General features: G+C 36.4%; 1 protein-coding gene across 4 annotated transcripts in view; it reads right to left on the bottom strand.

Annotated features, from left to right (window-relative positions):
- Nucleotides 1-21,223, bottom strand: part of PJA2 (praja ring finger ubiquitin ligase 2) — a 69,140-nt gene that overhangs the window by 26,535 nt on the left and 21,382 nt on the right. For all 4 annotated transcript variants that reach the window (XM_070462677.1, XM_070462678.1, XM_070462679.1 and 1 more), the window contains 3 exons: nt 19,354-19,554; nt 16,655-17,705; nt 5,000-5,185 (listed from right to left, as the gene is read on the bottom strand). In XM_070462677.1, the coding sequence (XP_070318778.1) occupies nt 5,000-5,185; nt 16,655-17,705; nt 19,354-19,554 (1,438 nt within the window). The remainder of the gene's footprint in view (nt 1-4,999; nt 5,186-16,654; nt 17,706-19,353; nt 19,555-21,223) is intronic.

The raw sequence follows: 21,223 nt of genomic DNA on the forward strand, positions 1-21,223 counted from the left end.
TTTTGATACAGTCAGACTAAGTTTCGCTCACTGACCTCAGCTCACGATGCACTCTGCACATTAAGACTCTATACTGTAAGCACAGTTCCCTAATTGGGCTCTCTCCTTTTCTATCTTTGTTATCTCTTATTACTCTCCCATCCTGCCATGCTAACACTTCCTCCTCAATGGCCAAAGAAACGGTACACTTGTCTTACTCCTGATCTTAAGGGGGAAGTTTTTTTAATGCTTCTTTATTGAAAATTATTTCTATTTTTTTAGATAGGTTTTATGAGGGCAAGGAAATTCTGTTCTGATTTTAGTTTCAAAACTTTTATCATGATGAGATACTGAACATTACAAGTGATTTTGTTTTTTCCCCACAGAAAAAAAAAATCTACAGAATTTGTCATTTGAATTTTCTCCTGTATTTTGCTAATGTGGTGATAACATTTATAGCTATTCTACATAAAACTACTTTTACATACCTGGAATAAACTCAAACTGGTAACTGAGTTTTATCTGTTAAAAAAATACACTTAACAAATTCAGATTTCCAATAATTCTGTTTAAGAGTCTGATGCATACTTTAATGAATTAAAGTATAAAGCTTATAATTTTCTTCACATACTCTTTTGGTACTAGGGTTATACTGGCCTTATTTGAATGACTTGGAGAAATAGTTGTTTTCTCATTCTCTTGAAGAGTAGTGTGATATGACCTTTGAAAGTTTAGAGAGAAATTTAAGAGAATTCAGCTCTAAAACCATTTGGATCAGTTATTTTCTCCATGGAAAGATTATAAACCACTGATTACGTATCTGTAATAGTTATCATATTATTTAGGGTAGTGAGTGTTGACGAATTCCATTTTTCTAGGAATTTGTCAACTTCTAAGTTTTCAAATGTACTGATTCTAAGATCACAGTGTTCTTCTTGGTCCATATAACCTTCACTGGTTTTGCAGCTCTGTCCCCTTCCCACATCACTCACCTGTGTCATCTTTATTTTCCTGTTCACTATCAAGTGGAATGTCTTCTTGTTCTTATTTTTTCAGAGTATCAGCTTTTGGCTTCTTTGATTCTCTCTACTGTTACTGTTTTCTAATTTTATTGACTTTTGTTCTTATCTTCTCCCTGATTCTTATCTCACCTTAGTTTATTTATTCTAACATTCCTTTTCTATTTTTTAAGTTAAATGCATAGCTACTCCATCTTCAGCTTTGCTTTTTTTCTAACATAAGTATGTATAAAGATAAATTTACCTGTAAATATCAATTTCACTATAATCCCACAGTTTTTGACTGGTGGTATTTTCATTATCATTGAGTTGTATGCTTTTTAAACTTCTAGTATGCTTTCTTCTTTGTCCTACTGTTTTTTTAGAAGCATGGATACTTTCAAATGCAAAGGGGGTTTTATATATATATATATATACACACACACACACATATGTATTATTTATTTATAAAATTAATTGCATTATGGTCAGAGAAAACTGTCTGCAGGATACTGATTCTTTGAAATGTGTTAATCTGTGCTTTGCAGTCTATAGTACACATTCACTTTTTGTGTGTTTTTGTATTCCACAGCACGCAGTGTTCATTAAATCATGTTTAAATGAGTTGCTCAAATCTGCAATTAATTTTTTGTATCCATAAATTAGAAATTCAGAAAGGTATTTAAAATTTTTCTAATATGACAGAAAATCTGTCAACATTCTCTAGTTTGATTAAATTTTGATTTATATATTTTGAGTCTATTTTATTAGGTACATTCAAGTTTAAAACTGCTACACTGTACTGGAAAATTGGACTTATTATGTAGTTACCTTCACCCTCCCCAAAAGTGCTTTTCTGTCTTTAAGTCTACTTTGCTAATGCTCGTATAATTAGTGCATTTTCTTTTAGTTAGTATTTCCCTGAAATACCATTTTCTGTCCTTTAACTTTCAATCTTTTTGTATGCTAATGCTTTAAGTGTGGGTTTTGTAAACAACATTTAACTTAAAAAATCTAACTGATTTGAAGCTTTATCTTTCACAAACAGAGAGTAAACAGTTTATGTTTATTACAGAACTTTTTCTTATGTGCTGCTTTTTTTATCTCTATTTTTCTTCCATGTTTTAATGCTTTTTCTTCCTTTCTTTACTGTTATTTGGATTGACTTTAAATGTTTTTCATGTCTCAAGTTTCTTTTTCCCTTGTCTACAGGTTTTTAACACATATACTCTGTATTTATTCTTATAATGGCTACCCTTAAAATTTTACCATACAAATTTAGCTTATGTCAAAAGCTAACTTTCAGACTTCTCTCAAACTATACACTTCAACTCTGATCTTTTCCCATCAACTGAAATACTACTGCTCTACAACGTATTAGTTCTGCCCTTCTCACCAACTGACTTCTATTTTTTTAAATCAAATTTCTGGATCTTTTATTGCAGGATACTGATGCAAGCACTAGATGACTTCCAAATGTGTTTCTGTTTGTACTCATTTATCTGTACATCTAACTACAATTCAGGACACCTCCCTTAAAGTTACAAGCTAAATATTCACGTGCCTCCTGCCATCTACAATGCATGTCGGCTGCCGCTAAGTCGCTTCAGTCACGTCCGACTCTGTGCGACCCCATAGACGGCAGCCCACCAGGCTTCCCCGTCCCTGGGACTCTCCAGGCAAGAACACTGGAGTGGGTTGCCATTTCCTCCTCCAATGCAGGAAAGTGAAAAGTGAAAGTGAAGTTGCTCAGTCGTGTCTGACTCTTCGCGACCCTATAGACTGCCGCCTATCAGGTTCCTCCGTCCATGGAATTGTTCAGGCAAGAGCACTGGAGTGGGGTGCCACTGCCTTCTCCACAATGCATGTCTAACACACTTAAAATTCTGGAAAGGAGTTCCTACTTCCAAATTCTCTCACCAGGCTTCCTTATCTTAGTCCATGACATGAACGTCCACCTAAGGCACAAAGAGAATACCCAGTCATAACTGACTGGTTTCTCCCTCATCTCACACCCAATATATTTTAATATTTATAACTCAAAAATAGTCCCAAACTTGTTTACCTTTTAAAATTCTCACTACCAGATAACCCCTGACAGCCTAACTCACTCTTATCTTCTTTTTTACTTTAGTCCCTTTCCAAGTCAATCTCCACGGAGCTGTTTGATCTTTTAAAAATGTGTGTTAAATCAGTTAATTCTCCACACTTAAAATCGCATTGCTCTCTGAATAATTCCAGCTGCTGTATGTTCTTCAGTCTGGTTCCTGCCCACTTCCTCTCATATTACTCTTTTTCACTCATCTGCTTCAGCCCCACTACTTTCTGACATGCCAAGCCCTCTCCTTTTCACTGTACCTCTGCTCTCCTCTTTCCTACTGCCTAGAAAGCTCTCCCTCAACTAATTGCTATTTCTCATCTTTTAGAACTCAGTTCAAAAGTCAATTCCTAAGAGAAGTCCTCCCTGACTACTCTAATTAATGTAAGCACCTATCGACTGCTTTATTACATCTGTGTTTTACTCCCTTCACCGTTAATTATCAGTTTGCGCTTTACAATTATTTCTATCTTACCTGCCGCTCCCACCACCACATAAACATCATGAAGGAACTTTGTCTTGTTCACTGATACAATCCCAGGATCCAGTACAACGCTTGGCACGTACTGCATGCTCAGTAAATGTTTGTTGCATGATAGTTACATACGAAAAATTACGTACAAAATTCTTCACAAATTACATACAAAAAATTTAATACTTAGTAAACTAACTAATTGAAGGCAGGAGGAGAAGGGGACGACAGAGGGTGAGATGGTTGGATGGCATCACCAACTCAATGGAGTAAGCGCCAGGAGATGGCGATGGACAGGGAGGCCTGGCGTGCTGCAGTCCATGGGTCGCAGAGTCAGACACAACTGAGCGACTGAACTGAACTGAAACTAATAATAATTAAAGATGATCAAACATAAAGTTAGGAAGAGGGAAAAAAAAAGCCACCTCAACCTACCACTATCAAAACCAATTGTTTGTAAATTCCTTTCTTCACAAATTTTCTAATGTTTTTTATTTCCAGATTTTCATATAGAATTAATCTCAAGCTGGAAATTTATATTTTTTGAGAAGTAAAAATTTGATGTCTGTACAAATTGAAATAGTTTTTTCCTAAGAAAATATATTTACTAAAATAGATTTCATGGACTAAATTAGAACCAACCAATCATCATCATAAAGAAATTTTAATTATCAAAGAAATACTCCCTCAAAACAAAATACCAAGCCTGAAAGGTTTCACAAACAAATACTAACAGCCTTTAAAGAAATAAAAAGCTATTTAAACACCAAAAGATACAATGTATATAAATATATTTATATACTCTTTTAGCAAAGCTGAGTATCAATTTTACTGGAAGACAGCTCCACCCATTCATTTACCTATCACCTGTGGCTACTTTTACACTGCAACAACAGAACCGAGTAGCTCCAGTAGAGACTGGCACACAAAGCTGAAAATACTCACAATCCAGCCCATCACAGCATAAACCTGACAAGCTCTGTGTACTAGAGCATTCCCATTAAAGTGAGGAAAACACAAAGAGATTTAACATCAAGCGACTAATTGAAAATACCACCCAATGCAATCAGACAGCAAGAGTAAACTTCACCGTTTACAGCTGCCTGCATTCCCAAGAACGGCTGTCCCTTCTGCCTTGTCACTATCTCCACTGAAGGCCAACGGCAGCTCTGATTCCCTCCTACCTGACTTAACCAAAATGATCGTTTAAATGTCCACGGTTTCTCTAAATAAAGCAAAATGGAAACTGTATTTCAACTGAAGACACTGTAATTACCAGTATTTTCAAGGTAATTGCTCTTTGGAAAATAACAAAGAGCATAACAGAATTCATCAGGACCTGCTGGTCCTACGTAGGGCTTGTGAACGTGACTGACAGCATAGCACCCTTTGAAGGCGATGCGTAGCACCCCACGCAGCACGTGGGAGTCACAGACCACACTGCTAGCATACCCTTCCTGAAGAGACAGTTCTGGGTTCTCCTCTTCCGGGCCACTGCTGTCACTGCGTAGCTCAGGCTCGTTCTCCTCTTTTCCTGGCAGAGTCTCCCAGCTCTCGTCACTCGAGGACTGATCTTTCTCTGTACCAGAAAATCGATGCGGCAAAGAAGCAGACCATTCTCCATCACTGCATTCTGAACTGCAAATTCAGAACAGAAAAAACTGTCATGACAAGTGTATTTGCCACTTGCAGTGTTAACCAGGCATTAAGGTAGAGAACAGACTACTAATGCTCTATGTGTTTCATCAGGAGCTGATTCAATTTTAACACATTTAAAAATAAATACAGAGACAAATATTCAGCAGAATGTAACATTTTCAAATGAATATATTATATGGAAAGTTATGAAATTATCAATTTATTATTTTCTTCATTAAAGTAACTAATTCCATGGTGTTTATAGACATAGGTTCTTTATATTTTAGACATATTCTAAATAAAATTCTATGTATTCAGTAATCACAATTTAAATGTTATCTGGAATATATAATAAGTGTTATTACTCACCCAACCTATCCACACAACTTTCTCATTACCTACTGACAACTGATATCACATCGTCTATGAAGAAATTTTCACTATTACCATGTTTAAAAATCTTACCTATTTTTTTCTCTTCCTTTTACAAAAAACACTTTGCAATGGAGAGATTCAACTTCATACAAAAGAGCACTGACAAATCTTTACTGAAGTCCTTTCATAGGACTATGAACACAAAATAAATCTCAACAGAATATTTAGATAAGGAATGAAATAAGTGATAAAAGGGTTAACGAAAAAATTTCACAAAAGTTACTTTAAGTTATATGTATTTAAGTGGTTAATTTGGTTATATTCAACAACTTGCAAAGCATTAGCCATCTTGTATTTGCTGCTGTTTAGTGACTAAGCCGTGTCCAGCTCTTTCACAGCCCCATGGACGTGGCCCGCCAGGCCGCTCTGTCCATGGGCTTCCCCAGGAGGAAACACTGGAGCGAGCCGCCACTGCCTCCTCCAGGGGGCCTCTCTGACCCACGGGCTGGAACCTCTGTCTCCTGTACTGACAGTGGGTTCTTCACCACCAAGCCCCCAGGGAAGCCACGTCTTATATCACCAAAAGCTACAAGATTACTTAGCAGTGTTGAATATAAATCATAAATGTTCTTTCCAGTCACATCAATCATTCTGCTCAAGAATTCCCTTAAAGATTACCTTTTGCACTGACTTTTAAGAAAACAAAAAAATAACAAACTTTATGTTTTTGAAGGAAGTGGTAATTGGTACTGTCTTCTTCTATAGGCAGATGAACCCAAGAGATCAAGATGCAGTTAACAAAGAGCAGCACTAATCTGAGCTCTGAGAAGGTAACGAAGTAAAGAAATAAAACCAACTTCCAATTTTCAGAAGACAATGTGCAGCAGGACACAAACATCCTGGAGAAGGAACAGAACAAAGCCCTGGCACAGCAAGCAACAGGTGTGCCCTCACTGGGCATGAGCCAAAACTGCTTCTGTCTGTAAAATCTCTGTGATCCGAATAATCAATTAAGATCAAGTAAATCATTTTCAGACTTGTATCAGTGTCAAAATCTCACAAAGAAATAGTTTTAAAGGAGCTTACCGAACTAACTTTCCTTGACCATGAAGCTTCTCAAATTTATAGCTAAATTACCAACTCCAATTTTGGTATGTCTTTAAGAAGCAGGCTAAGATTTCTACATTAGTTTGTGGCAATTTTTAACACATTTGCTTAAAAGTAAACTTCATTATTAAACATTTCTCTAAGAGTAAGGTCCTGTCCAGAAAGATAACATATGAAATTTCTGAACTTTTATGAATTAATGAAATAACTGATGGAATACCTCCAAATGTCAATATAAATAGGACGCTTATGTTGAGGACTGATAAACTATGCATCTCGTTAGCCAAATCTGGCCCTGCTGCCTGTTTTATTTTTTAATAGCATGTGAGCCACAAATGGTTTTTATATTTGATTTTGCCTTAGCAAATCCTAAAATATCTAATATCTGACCCTTTAAGAAAGTTTGTAGACACCTGGCCTACATCACTGCTACTCCTTATGTATTAACACTCACCTCTAAGTAGGTAACTTTTTAAACATATATCCCCAGCCCTGACCACCATACTAAGGGCCACGAATAAGGAATAAAATAAGTGATAAAAGGGTTAACGAAAAAATTTCAGAAAAATTACTTTCTTAACTTTCATAACCACTAATTGCCCATCAAATATTTTTTAGATTTTCACATTCCTTTTAAAAATTATATATTTATAACAAAATTCATCTGCTATTTAAGTTCCTTTCTTGATTTTCTCTCTGCTAATGGTATTATCCTGCTCTTAAGCTGGATAGATCTCTGACTCTTCACAAACCCCCCACAACTCCTCTCTTACTTCCCATTTTTTCTGTTCAATGGCTCTTATATCCTAGCTCCCTTTTCTCCATTTCCCCTAAAAAACTCTGGCTCAGGTGTTTTCTCCAAAACTAGACTTAACACAATCAATTATTAACTGGTGTCCCTAAATTTAATCCCAACTCCCTCAACTCAATTACAAAACATATTCTGAATATTGCTATTACTTCAATTTATATCAAACAGTACATTTATAATGTTACTCCAAAAATATAATAAAGCACTATAAATAATAAATTTATATTAAAACAATATAGGAACTTCAACAGTTCCTCTCCACTAAGGCTCTATTTCACACAGGTAAGCCATCTGCCTACAGCCCTCACAATTCTTGCTACAGCTGTCCATTAACATTGTGCCTTAAGGTAATGAAGTTGAGAACACAGGTTCTGAAGCAAGTTGGCCTGGATCTGAATTCACCAGTTATTAGCTGCGGAAAAGTTATTTAATGTCTTTGTGCCTTCACTGCATCACCTATCAGAAGAATATGATGATAGTATCCACCATCACACTGAGTTTTTGTTTTTGTTCATTTATTAGTTGGAGGCTAATTACTTTACAATATTGTAGTGGTTTTTGCCATACATTGACATGAATCAGCCATGGATTTACATGTGTTCCCCATCCTGAACCCCCCTCCCACCTCCCTCCCCATCCCATCTCTCTGGGTCATCCACAGTGCACCAGCCCTGAGCCCTTGTCTCATGCATCCAACCTGGACTGGCGATCTGTTTCACACTTGATAATATACATGTTTCAATGCTGTTCTCTCAGATCATCCCACCCTCGCCTTCTCCCACAGAGTCCAAAAGTCTGTTCTATACATCTGTGTCTCTTTTTCTGTCTTGCATATAGGGTTATCGTTACCATCTTTTCTAAATTCCATATATATGCGTTAGTATACTGTATTGGTGTTTATCTTTCTGGCTTACTTCACTCTGTAAAATAAGCTCCAGTTTCATCCATCTCATTAGAACTGATTCAAATGAATTCTTTTTAATGGCTGAGTAATATTCCGTGGTGTATATGTACCACAGCCTCCTTATCCATTCGTCTGCTGATGGGCATCTAGGTTGCTTCCATGTCCTAGCTACTATAAGCAGTGCTGCGATGAACACTGGGGTACACGTGTCTCTTTCAGTTCTGGTTTCCTTGGTGTGTATGCCTAGCAGTGGGGTTGCTGGGTCATATGGCAGTTCTATTTCCAGTTTTTTAAGGAATCTCCACACTGTTCTCCATAGCGGCTGTACTAGTGTGCATTCCCACCAACAGCCTAGGAGGGTTCCCTTTTCTCCACATGGGTTAATATATAGAAAATATTCTAACAGGGCCTGGTAAATAGTAAGTCATCAGCAACTATTAACAAATCATTTTTTAAACAATATTTTTTTGTGTAACCTAAATATATTTTAGTTATCTCCTAAGCAATATTTGTAAAGTTTCAAATTTGATGTGCCAGCCATATTTTTTTTCTGATTCACATCAAAATAAATATATAATGATAAAAATTAAGAAAACTTGTCTTTGTGCCATTCAGTGTATTTTAGCCACTCGAAAAAATACTAGTGTATAGAAAAAAAAAGTTTTAACCTCGAATGGCACTGATGATTTACTACAGTCTGATCCCAGTTATGAGTACATTCTCACATCCAACACTTGCCTTCTAATATGCTCTATTCCAAATACTGTCCCTCAAATATGAATTTTCATCACAATTATTGCTCCCACCACCACAAATGTTTTCACAATCACCTCACCTTCTTTTTCATTTCAGGGCCAGATCATTCCTTCAAGATCTTCCCCTACAACACGGTTTCTTTTGTTTTTCAACTAATTCACAGACTAGCCTTCTTATTCATTCAGTCTGAACCACCAAAATGTAGCTGCTTCTTTAGCGCTACATTTAAAGGTATTTTTCATATGTGCAAAAATCACAGTTCCTTTTATCAGAAAAGCATCCAAGAAGATTTGCTTGTATTGTGATGTATCTGTAAGCTCTTACTAATAGCTAAGACTGTATTATCAAATGATTTTAAATAGTGAATTTTCAGTGATATTAGTTTATTTAAAAAGGACCAACAATCCTCTTTAGTGTTTGTTCTCCAGAAATTAATACACATGGATGATATAAATGGTAGAAAGTAATATATCAATAATTCCCTATTAATATTTCATTCTGAACATTATTATCTATGACAAATTTCCCAATTTAATGTCTATTACTAATTTGTAGCTCTAAAAATCCAAACTGCTTCAGAGGGCTAGTCAAAGGAAATTTAACTATGATTAAGAATTTTTACTATGAAAAGCAAAAAACCTACCATAAATTATTTCTTTGCTGAAGAAAGAAGCTATCATATTTAACACCAGGTGACTATGACAGCCTTTTGCACCCTGACGGTGGAATACTGTGATGGCAAGACCAAGTTCTGAAGTCTGACAGAGTTAGCTTATGGTCTGCTCAGCACTTACAGTACAAGCCTGGACAATGTATGAACTTCCCCGAGTTCACTTTTCCTCATCTGTAAAATGAGGACATTAATGTTTACCTTTCAAGTCTACAGTGATGTTTAAATGAATAGCAGATAAAATGTTTTGCACAATTTTCAGAAAATGGCAAACATTTAATAAAAGTGGTAGTTACTTCTTTCATTGTATAACCTAACTATTTAAAAATTTCAATAGGATTTCCTGCCAGCACACCACCATTTTCCTCCTTTCTCTATCAAAGAACATCTATTCAATATCTTCTGGTTTGTCTTACTGAAGAGACAAACTGACAGTATTATCAGTCTCCTGGCCACCTGACAGCTTTATACCAGAGGTCAGCAAATTACGCTCTGGTGCATAAGCAAAATCTGGCCACCCGTCTGTTTTTCAGTGGTCTGGAAGCTAAAGGTGTTTTCTGCATTTTAAAATGCTCGTATTAAGTATTCACATAATATCCTCAATTTTGCCTTTTGGTCCACAGAGCTTAAAATATTTACTATCTGGTTATCTTATAAAAAAAAGTTTGCAGACCCCAAAGAAGACGTAGCCAAGAAGTATCCAACACAGATCAGTGGAAGAGAAACCGCGGAGCAGAGAAGTGCGAGCAGACAGCTCAATGGCAGCGCTGAAGTCAGAGAAGACGGGTAGAGTAAAAGATCAACTAGCTATGGAAACTAGAGAATACAGAAACAATAAAGGGAATTAAGATTCTGAGGCATTTAATAAGAGTGGGTAGTGAAAAAGAAGCAGCAGTGGATGTGAAACGCTTCTTCTGAAAACTCAGCAGTGGAAAACATAAACAGGCAAGTAATTAAAAGAGAAAGCAAGATCAATAAATGTTGCCCCCAGGATTCAGAAAAATTGAAGGAACATAGGGATAAAGACAATAAATAAGCAAGGTATCAGACACAACTGCTAAAGAAAAAAATTTCAGAAGAAATTTAAAACAGGAACCAATACCAACGTATTATGTTAGTATGCTAATATGTATTCTTATGAAGGAGAGGAAAACAAGATGGATCACATTCTGCTATTTCAGTATCTCCAAGAAAGCAGAGACATAGTGTATCGACTGAGTGACATGATAATAAAGAACTAAAAGAAAAAAGATCTTAAAAGAATTTTTCAAGAACAAGCAACAGAACCAAATAGGACACAAATTAATCTGGGACTAGTGAGGACTCATTTGTTCTTGATTATAAAAGCACATGAGTTAAATAGTTTAAATTCCTCAAAGTAAAAACTAAAATACCACTGTGAATTTCACATGGTCTTTCACTAGTACTGCTTCCATTAGCATTTAGAACTATATTCAAAAGCAGAAAACTGTAACCTACTCAAATACTATACTATGCTCTTTACAGATTTAACTGTGAACCAAGAAATGTTTTTCATATAATAAAATTAAATGTGGTTTCTGTTGCTGTTCATTGTTCAGGTGCTCAGTCGTGTCAGACTCTTTGCCACCCCATGAGTAGACTGCAGCATGCCAGGCTTCCCTGTCCTTCACTACCTTCCAGAGTTTGCTCAAACTCATGTCTATTGTTGATGATGCCATCCAACCACCTCAGCCTGTCTTCCCCTTCTCCTCCTGCCTTCAATCTTTCCCAGCATCATGGTCTCTTCCAATGAGTCAGTTCTTTGCATCAGATGACCAAAGTGCTGGAGCTTCAGTTTCAGCATCAGTCCTTACAATGAATATTCAGGGTTGATTTCCTTTAGGATTGACTGGTTGGATTTCCCTAAAGTCCAAGGGACTCTCATGAGTCTTCTCTAGCACCACAATTCGAAAGCATCAATTCTTTCACACTCAGCCTTCTTTATAGTCCAACTCTTACATCCGTACATGATTAATGGAAAAACCACAACTTTTGACTACCATATGGACCTTCGTCAGCAAAGTAATGTCTCTGCTTTTTAAAATACCGCCTAGGTGTGTCATAGCTTTTCTTCCAAGGAGCATCTTTGAATTTCATGGCTGCAGACACTGTCCTCAGTGATTTTGGAGCCCAAGAAAATAAAGCCTCTCATTGCTTCCACTGTTTCCCCATCTATTTGCCATGAAGTGATGGGACCGGATGTCATGATCTTAGTTTTCTGAATGCTGAGTTTTAAGTCAGCTTTTCCGCTCTCGTCTTCCACCTTCATCCAGAGGCTCTATAGTTCCTCTTCGCTTTCTGCCATGGGGTGGTGTCATCTGCATGTCTGAGGTTATTGATGATTCTCTCAGCAATCTTGATTCCAGCTTACGCTTCATCCAGCCTGGCATTTGGTGTGATGTACTCTGCATGTAAGTGGTTTTTCTATAATAATTCAAAAAAGATACATGCACCCCAATGTTCATGGCAGCACTATTTATAACAGACTGGACATGGGAGCTACCTGTCGTCTGTCAACAGGTGAATGGATGAAGAAGTTGTGGTGTATATATATGGTGGAATATTACTCACCCATAAAAAGGGACAAATTTGAGTCAGTTGAATTGAGGTGGATGAACCTAGAGCCCATTAAGCACAGTGAAGCAAGTCAGAAGGAGAAAAGCAAACATAAAGGCACAGACACGTGGACTCGAGAAAACTGGCGCTGATGAACCTATCTGCAGGGCAGGAACAGAGATGCAAGCACAGAGAACGGACTTGGGGACATTGTGGGGGAAGGAGAAAGCGGAAAGAACTGAGAGAGCAGCATTGAAATATACAGACACTTAGTGGGCAGGTGCTGTGTGACAAAGGAAGTCTAGGCTTGGTGCTCTGTGACCATCTAGAGAAGTGGGGTGGAGGTGGTGGGGAGGAGGTTCACGAGGGAGGAGACACGTGTACTTACAGCTGACTCACATCTGCTGTACAGCAGAAACCAACACAACATTAAAAGCAATTATCCTCCAATTAAAAAACTGCATGTGGTTTCTAGACAAAATACTTTATGTACAAATGCTAGTTAGAAATAAGAAGTAAAATCAGCCAAAATCAACCTCTAGTCCCTAAATCTCACAAGGAATTGATCTGTCTTCTCTGATATTTATATCCAAAATTCAACTGTATAGAAGCTTAAGGAAGAATGAAATTTTAGATAGTTTTCTTATCTGACTAGCTGTGGATCAAAAACACTTTTTGAATTTTATAGAAAATCCTCTGGAAGGAAATTATGTTACAAAGTATGGTGTTGGAGAAGACTCTTGAGAGAGTCCAAGACTTTGGACTGCAAGGAGATCCAACCAGTTCATCCTAAAGGAAATCAGTCCTGAATCAGTTTCAGTCCTGAAGCTGAAACTCCCAATACTTTGGCCACCTCATGCGAAGAGCTGACTCATTGGAAAAGACCCTGATGCTGGGAAAGATTGAGGGTGGGAGGAGAAGGGGATGACAGACGATTTGGATGGCATCATGAACTCAATGGACATGAGTTTGAATAAACTCCAGGAGTTGGTGATGGACAGGGAGGCCTGGCATGCTGCAGTCCATGGGGTCATAAAGAGAAGGACACGACTGAGCGACTGAACTGATTATATAATTCCTGGCATTCTCAAAAATAGTATACTAAACATAATCTAAGCACTTCGGGGCTTTTTTACTAGTACTAACACTGAACTATGTTGTGATAAAATGATACAATAAAAGTTGTTCTAATCTATAAGTCTGCTTAATTTAGTAAATAAGACCCAAATAGTTAGGCTTTTTTTTTTTTCCTTTTTTTGGCCTCATCACATGGCTTGTAGGAGCTTAGCTTCCCGACCAGGGATTAAACCCAGGCCCATGGCAGTTAAAGTGTGGAGTCACAACCACTGGACTGCCAGGAAGTCCCTAGTTTTTCTTTTTGAATTATGTCTGCCTTTTACAACTTCTGGTCTTTCCCTTAATATCAAAATATTGTAATCTATGACTCCCTAGGCATGCCTGAGGAACAAAATTATTTATCCCCAATTTATTCCTGCTAAACTATGAACTTGTAAATAAGATAAAAGGTTTTGCTAAAATATTAGAGTATGTGCTTACAGATCTTTGCTTTGGCTGTTCAGATATTTTACTTGTTGGGAGATAGTACGATCAGAAGAACTTTCTTCACAGCTTTCAACTAACACATAGGAGAGGAAAGGAGCTTCATTTAGCCTCACAGTAACTATCTGTATATTCTGTCTTTCTCATAAGGCTGGTGAAGATCAAGGCAACAGGGATCATTATTATTTGTATTTACAGAGTACCTGGAACAAAATGTGACCTTTAGGAGGATTTCAATAAATTCTTTTTAAATAAATCAAATCAAAATCAACTATAACTAATATTCCTTTCATTCTCCCAAAGTCATCAACAAGAAAAAGTTGTCCTGACATGTTTACATTAGGTAAGGTAAGGTTTCTTACCTTTTAAGCAAGGGTTAAGGCCTAGGGACAGAAAAACTCTGAAAAAAAAAAAAAACTTAAGTGCTGTAAGAAGTGGTCAGGAGATGGCACACCTATCTATTTTCAGAACAATTAGGCCCAAGGTTAAAATCTGCTGCTATAGCCCAAAGGCTCTTTTAAACTCAAGATCTTGTTCTCAAACCGTTAACATTCCCAGGGTATATTTCAAAAGAGCCGAGTATGAACCTCAGCTCTTTGGTCTAATTCCAAGTCTGGTAATTATATGCTGCCTATTAAAATTCCCCTTGCAGTTCTAATTTAATAAGGTGGTGTTCAATTTCTGTCAAACAGCTCAGAGTAACACTACCAGCTGCAATGCTCATCCCATAAAGTATAATGTTTCAGATGTGATTAAATGATCATTTAGAATTTTTCAGGGAAGCGAACATACATTCTTTAAAATATTTTCCACTTACAAAGAATAAACTATATATTTTTAAGTGGCCAAAAAAATCCTATACCTTAAAATGTCACAGTAAATTTTAGTTTATTTTCTTGATAAAAGAGTTCTACTTGTAGCTATTATAATATTAATATGATGAGAAAACTCTTCAAGTATATCATCTTTAAGTTTTATAAAGCAGAGAAAATACAAAAACCTGAGACTCAAAGCTATCCTTTTTCTTGTGGTTGGCAAATAGCGTAAATATATCAGCAATTTCATTAAATGACATTAGGCTTGACTACAAAATGCAAACTAAGGAGGTTTTTATTTTTGATTAATGTATCTATAGTGGAGAAAGCATAGCCAAGCTAAATGAATTCCTTCAAAAAAGCCAAAATGTGGTAAAAAAAGAAAAAAAGTACACCAACCTTATACTTTCAAACCATAAGATACCTAGATTATGTTATTTTTAATAGTAATCTAAAGGTCTAACAGAGGTTCACAATCCAATCCAAAAACCTTAGGGCTGAGTATGTTTCAGAATTTAGAATTTCAACTGCCCCGCCTCAAGATTTAGAAATATTACTTAACATTACCAGTGGAATCTAAGTCAGCTCCCAGAAATCAAATATTTTCATATTTCTTCAGTAAAATGTATGAATACTTGAAAAGGGTCTAATTTTAGTTCAGATCTAGATCTTCAACCAAGTAAGTTAATACTAGTCAGGTTTTGTGGTCAATTTCTGCTTTTAGAACTTTATGGATTTTGGATAAAAGGCTGTGGACCTAAACTGAAACAGCAGAAGTCAGGAACAAGTTCTTAACTTCAAGATAACAGTAGAAATATTTCAATTGTTTCTACAAGTTACATATGCTTTATTATAAAAGCTTAATTCATACATCCAAAAAAAATAAAAGCAATTTATTAATCTTATGATGTGAAAGAAAATATATAAAATGCATTCATATTCGTAAGGATAAATTTCTTCCTTTGCAGAACTTTCTAGTTAAAAAAAAAAAAACCCACTATTTCTTTACATTGATAAAATCTTGCAATTGCACTGGAATTGAGCATTGCAAGGGTTACCACAAGCTTAAAAGAATAGACAGAAGTCTAGACTCTGGGGTACTGAAAAGTCAGCAGCTGGACAAAGAAATTCTCCACTTCTCCATTCTTTCTGTTGTCTTATAGTATGGGAAAAAATGAATCTATGTAAGAGGAATCATAATGCTTTTTATAAGAAAAATTTTATGTTCTCTTCAAAACAGTAAACTACAGTGGTGAAGAACAGAGAGACTGTAGTTAGTAAGGAGACAATCAAATTCCAGGTCCACCTTTTACTAGCTTTGTGACCTTAGAAGTTAGTAAATACTCTTATGCCTCAGTTTCAGCTACAAATGTGGAAAATAACAAATGTACCACATAAAGTTACTAATGAAAATTAAATGCTAAATAAAAATAAACTGATAGGAACAACAGGAAGAATAAACAGGTGATATTAATAAATACTGGCAAAGTTAATACAATATTATCAACCAAAATTTCCTTGATCTTAACCACATTTTAAACCCAGACTGGCTTAACATAAGAAATTTTTTAAAATACAACAAATGTTTACCTTGCATTTTATCCGTATTAACTGAAATACCATAAATTGAAATAATTAGTATCACTATCCTTTTTTAAATAAAGAATAGTTATTACCTGAACTTATAAGTTCCACAAACTACTGAAACACCTCAGTTTCTATGAAAAACTAACCAGTATGCATGGTTAGCAATTGGTAAATAAAAATATCTGATAAGTCAAAATAGCTAATTCCATGACCATGCCAGAGAGCCCATCCACCAAACATAAATGGTACTAGAAAATAAACCACTTTGCTCACTACACAATCTCACAAAGCAATGCACAAAACTTACCTATCTTCATCTTTATCATACAGTTGGTAATAGTCTCCACAGCCATTCCAAAATGTGTTATCCACAACCTCTGGCCTTACTGTGGCTCCACTTTCTGTTGTTAGTTGGTTATCTTCTGTTTCCCTCTGTGTAACTCTTGCGAAAGGCAGATCCAAGAACATACAATCATGTTCTCCATCATACTCATCACATTTTATTAAGAGGTCATCTGAGCCATTTTCTTCAACTTCCAAAGCCTCTCTCCACCTCTGAACACTTCTTTGTTTGGCCTCATGCCTATTAAAACCTGTTTCTTGGTCCACCTGGCTTGAACTTATCACTTTCCTAACTTTGGGCCTCACCACCTGCTCAAGAGAACTTCCCTGGTTTTTGCCCCTATCATTGGTGTTTTGTTCACTGCAAATATGCCTGGGAGCACAGGCTGAATCTTCAGTTGAATTTTCTCTTTGTCTCTCCTGGCTAGTATTATTTTGTTGTTTCTTTCTAACCACTTCATCTTCAGAAGAGGACCTCTGAAATTTCTGATTGTTCTCATTGACAAACTCAGTATTATCAGTAGAACTTTTCACTAAAGGTGCTGAATCTACCTCTTCAAACTCATCTCTTAATTCACAGTTGAAAGAGGGAACTGTTGGTGAAAGACCAGTGTATGCCTCTACCTCTCCATTTTCCAACTCAAATACTGTACTGCCCAGTGCTTCCTGATAGCTACCACCTTCCAAAACGTCTGCAGAGAGCTGAAGATGGTCATTATCCTCTCCATGTCTGCTGTCTGGATCATAAGAGTCAGTATGAACCAATGTGACTCCATTTTGGACACTTGAAGCATTACAAATTCCTGGAGCACACTCTCCCTCAGAGTGATGGTGAAGATCTGCACTGCTTCCTAAGGGCTCCCTGCCTTCCTCGCTATGATGTGCTGCAGCAAAGGATGGAGTGCTCTCAATGGTTTGATTCAATGCTGTATCACAAATGGGAATTTCTGCTTCACTTTTTTCAAATGAAGGGTCACTGGGTAAAGAAGAATGAACTTGATCCAGTGGACTGGAACCTTCACAGAGAACAAAAGAAAACATATTTAGAGGGGCTAATTTAGATAACATTTAATAATGATTCTTTAACTAGAAACCATACCAATTATTACCTATTTGAGAATATGAGTGAATTTCTCTGACTGGTGCTTCCACACTCCCAAATTTAACCGAGAGGGCAGACTGGTTACCCTATGAGTTCATTTACACCACTGTATAGCCTCTCAATATTCTCTCTCTCTGGACATCTTCTGTAGGTTTTTCACCTAAATCCTAATACTTAAAACATTCTATACAAGATATTTAAAAGAGAGACTAATGAGAGGCTTGAGAGAAGTCATAGGATAATCAATCTACTCTTCCAGTTGTTGGAATGGGCAATTCAAACTTAAAATTATTTTATTACATGTAGATTTCTTTAAAGTGTTTATAATAGTTATAAGAACAGACAACAGATCTAACAGAAATGAGACTGTATTGTGTTCTATGTCAATTCAGTAGATTATCTCAGTCACTAGATACATAATATTAAATTTCTATCCCCAAAATGAACTGTTATAATATATCTACAATGAATTAACTTCAGTTATGTTACAGCTATGACTGAAAAACAACAGAGTCAATATATTGATTCTCTTTGTCACAGTTTCTAAGAACTATGAGACAAGAGTAAAATGCTATACACCCTACAAATTACTTTCAGCACAACTATCTTTTACACTAATGTATAACTAAAAAAAATAAAGACACCAAGACCTGTTGAAACAAAATTTTATAAATTATAAATAAGTAAATGTAAGTCTTGTCATATCACAAAAAGGCTTCTTTAGCAAAATGACCTTAGCTAATAATTCATATTCTTGTATACAAATGACAGAAAAAAAAAACAACCCACCCTAGAATTATCAAGTTTGCTCAGAATAAGAGGAAACTGACATTCCAGTCCAAAAACGTATAGTTATAGTACACGGATTGTTGTTATTGTTTAGTTGCTAAGTGTGACCAACTCTTTTGCGACCCCATGGACTGCAGCCTACCAGGCTCCTCTGTCCATGGGATTTTACAGGCAAGAATACTGGAGTGGGTTGCCATTTCCTACTCCAGATCTTCCCAACCCAGGGATCGAACCTTCCTCTCCTGCACTGGCAGGTGGATTCTTTACCACTGAGCCACGTGGGAAGCCACAGTACATGGATACCTGCCAAATACTTTTTGAGTAATGAATAATTAAGGAATTTTAATTAAATAACTATTACTTGACATTTGTATTTTTTATAATGATTCTAAAAATATCAAATTAACCAAGTTAAATTATTTAGAGATACAAATAAAACCAAACAACAAAAAAAGCTATTTAAATTTAATATGCAGGGGAGAATATACTCAGTGCACATTAAAAAAATAATTTTTTTTCTTGAACATTTTCTCTGGCGAAGTGATGTGACAATGTAATCACTGAAATGACAATGCAGTTATAGATTAACAACTGACCATCTTCTATGTATACACTATGAAGTTCAATAGAAAATTTTAAAATAGAAATTCTTGATAGGAAATGTACAGCATTTATACTCAAGACACACATAAAACCCACTCACTATTTCAAGCATCACAAGATCAATTCTTACATCGCTATTAGCAACTTTTAAATAATTCCAGGCCGCATACCTGAGGAATTTTCTTTTGGAACATCATCCAGTTCCAACACTTCATAGTCATCACCAGCCCGACCTAAGCTTCTTTCATGCCTGGTCATACACGGTTTGAAACTGACATATGCATGTCTTCTGCCATATCTCCTGCCTGTAATTGTCTGATATCCTCCTGCTGGTTTGGGCCAGGCAGCCTTGGTAGAGTCTTGATCCATTGCTAAAAAAACAGAGTTAAAAATAAGAGGCGCAGCAATGGCTTTCGTTGTGACATTTGGGGTAGTGTTTCAACATATATTGCTATATCTGTCAAATCATATGCTACTGAACACCAAGTGTCCCTTACTAGTAATACAAAACATACTTGAAAAGTAAGCATATTACTTTATGAGATTTATGTGACCCCCTTCATCCCTCCCCCAAATATCTTTTTTTGGTTCCTTTAAGATACTGCAGATTTTTATAACATAACCTACCCCCGATTTTTTCCACATGCCAAATTACTATACTGTAAAAGCTCCTAAAGGATTGGAGAATGATCCTTCAAATTATCTAAGTACCTTATGTACAACTGCTCAATACAGATTTGTCGAGTGAAATACTCACATATGATATGATGGTTTCAATTACATTTAAAGTGAATAAATTCCAGTCAAATTGCTGTTCAGTTGTTCAGTCGTGTCCGACTCTTTGTGACCCCATGGACTACAGCATGCCAGGCTTCCCTGTCCTTTACTATCTCCCAGAGTTTGCTCAGACTCATGTCCATTGAGTAGGTGATGTCATCCAACCATCTTGTCCTCTATCATCCGCCTTCTCCTCCCACCTTCAATCTTTCCCAGTATCAGGGTCTTTTCTAATGAGTTGGCTCTTCACATCAACTGGCCAAAGTATTGGAGATTCAGTTTGAGGATCAGTGCCTCCAATGAATATTCAGGACTGATTTCCTTTAGGATGGACTGGTTGGATCCCCTTGCAGTCCAAGGGACTCTCAAGAGTATTCTCCAACACCACAGTTTAAAAGCACCAATTCTTCAGCGCTCAGTCTTCTTTATAGTCCAACCCTCACATCCACACATAATTACTGGAAAAACCATAGCTTTGACTATACGGACCTTTGTCAGCAAAGTAATGTCTCTGCTTTTTAATATGCTGTCTAGGTTTCTCACAAGTAATTTCTTTAATGGTATCTGTACTATCACAAAGAATCAACTGGACCACAAAAAAATATATCCCAAAGATTAGGATCAAGTAAAATTCTCCAAAAGAAAACAGAGATGAGCCAAGTCAAACTTTTCAGAACTACCAATGTTATACGCAGGGTAAGAAAAGTCAAAAACATACAAACAACGTAAGTACCTACTTCTGATGCCTAAGGGATATATAACAGCAAAGATTAGCATCTTTAACTAAGTAGGACATTATCTCACATCTACATATAGAATAAGTTTGCTTAGTCAACTGGATTTGACATATTACGCAGGAACTAATAAAATATTTCCTCACAGTATATGGAATAGTCAGTAAATGAATGTTACATATTTCCATTTTAGGGCATTAAAATAAAAAACATAATTGCTTCTAAGCACAAATTCCAATCCCAAAGAAAGGCAATGCCAAAGAACACTCAAACTACCACACAATTGCACTCATCTCACATGCTAGTAAAGTAATGCTCAAAATTCTCCAAGCCAGGTTTCAGCAATACGTGAACCGTGAACTTCCAGATGTTCAAGCTGGATTTAGAAAAGGCAGAGGAACCAGAGATCAAATTGCCAACATCCGCTGGATCATCAAAAAAGCAAGAGAGTTCCAGAAAAACATCTACCACTACTTAACTGTCTATGCCAAAGCCTCTGACTGTGTGGATCATCACAAACCATTGAAAA

This window comes from Odocoileus virginianus, unplaced genomic scaffold, assembly GCF_023699985.2.
Source record: "Odocoileus virginianus isolate 20LAN1187 ecotype Illinois unplaced genomic scaffold, Ovbor_1.2 Unplaced_Scaffold_8, whole genome shotgun sequence".
NCBI lineage: Eukaryota > Metazoa > Chordata > Mammalia > Artiodactyla > Cervidae > Odocoileus > Odocoileus virginianus.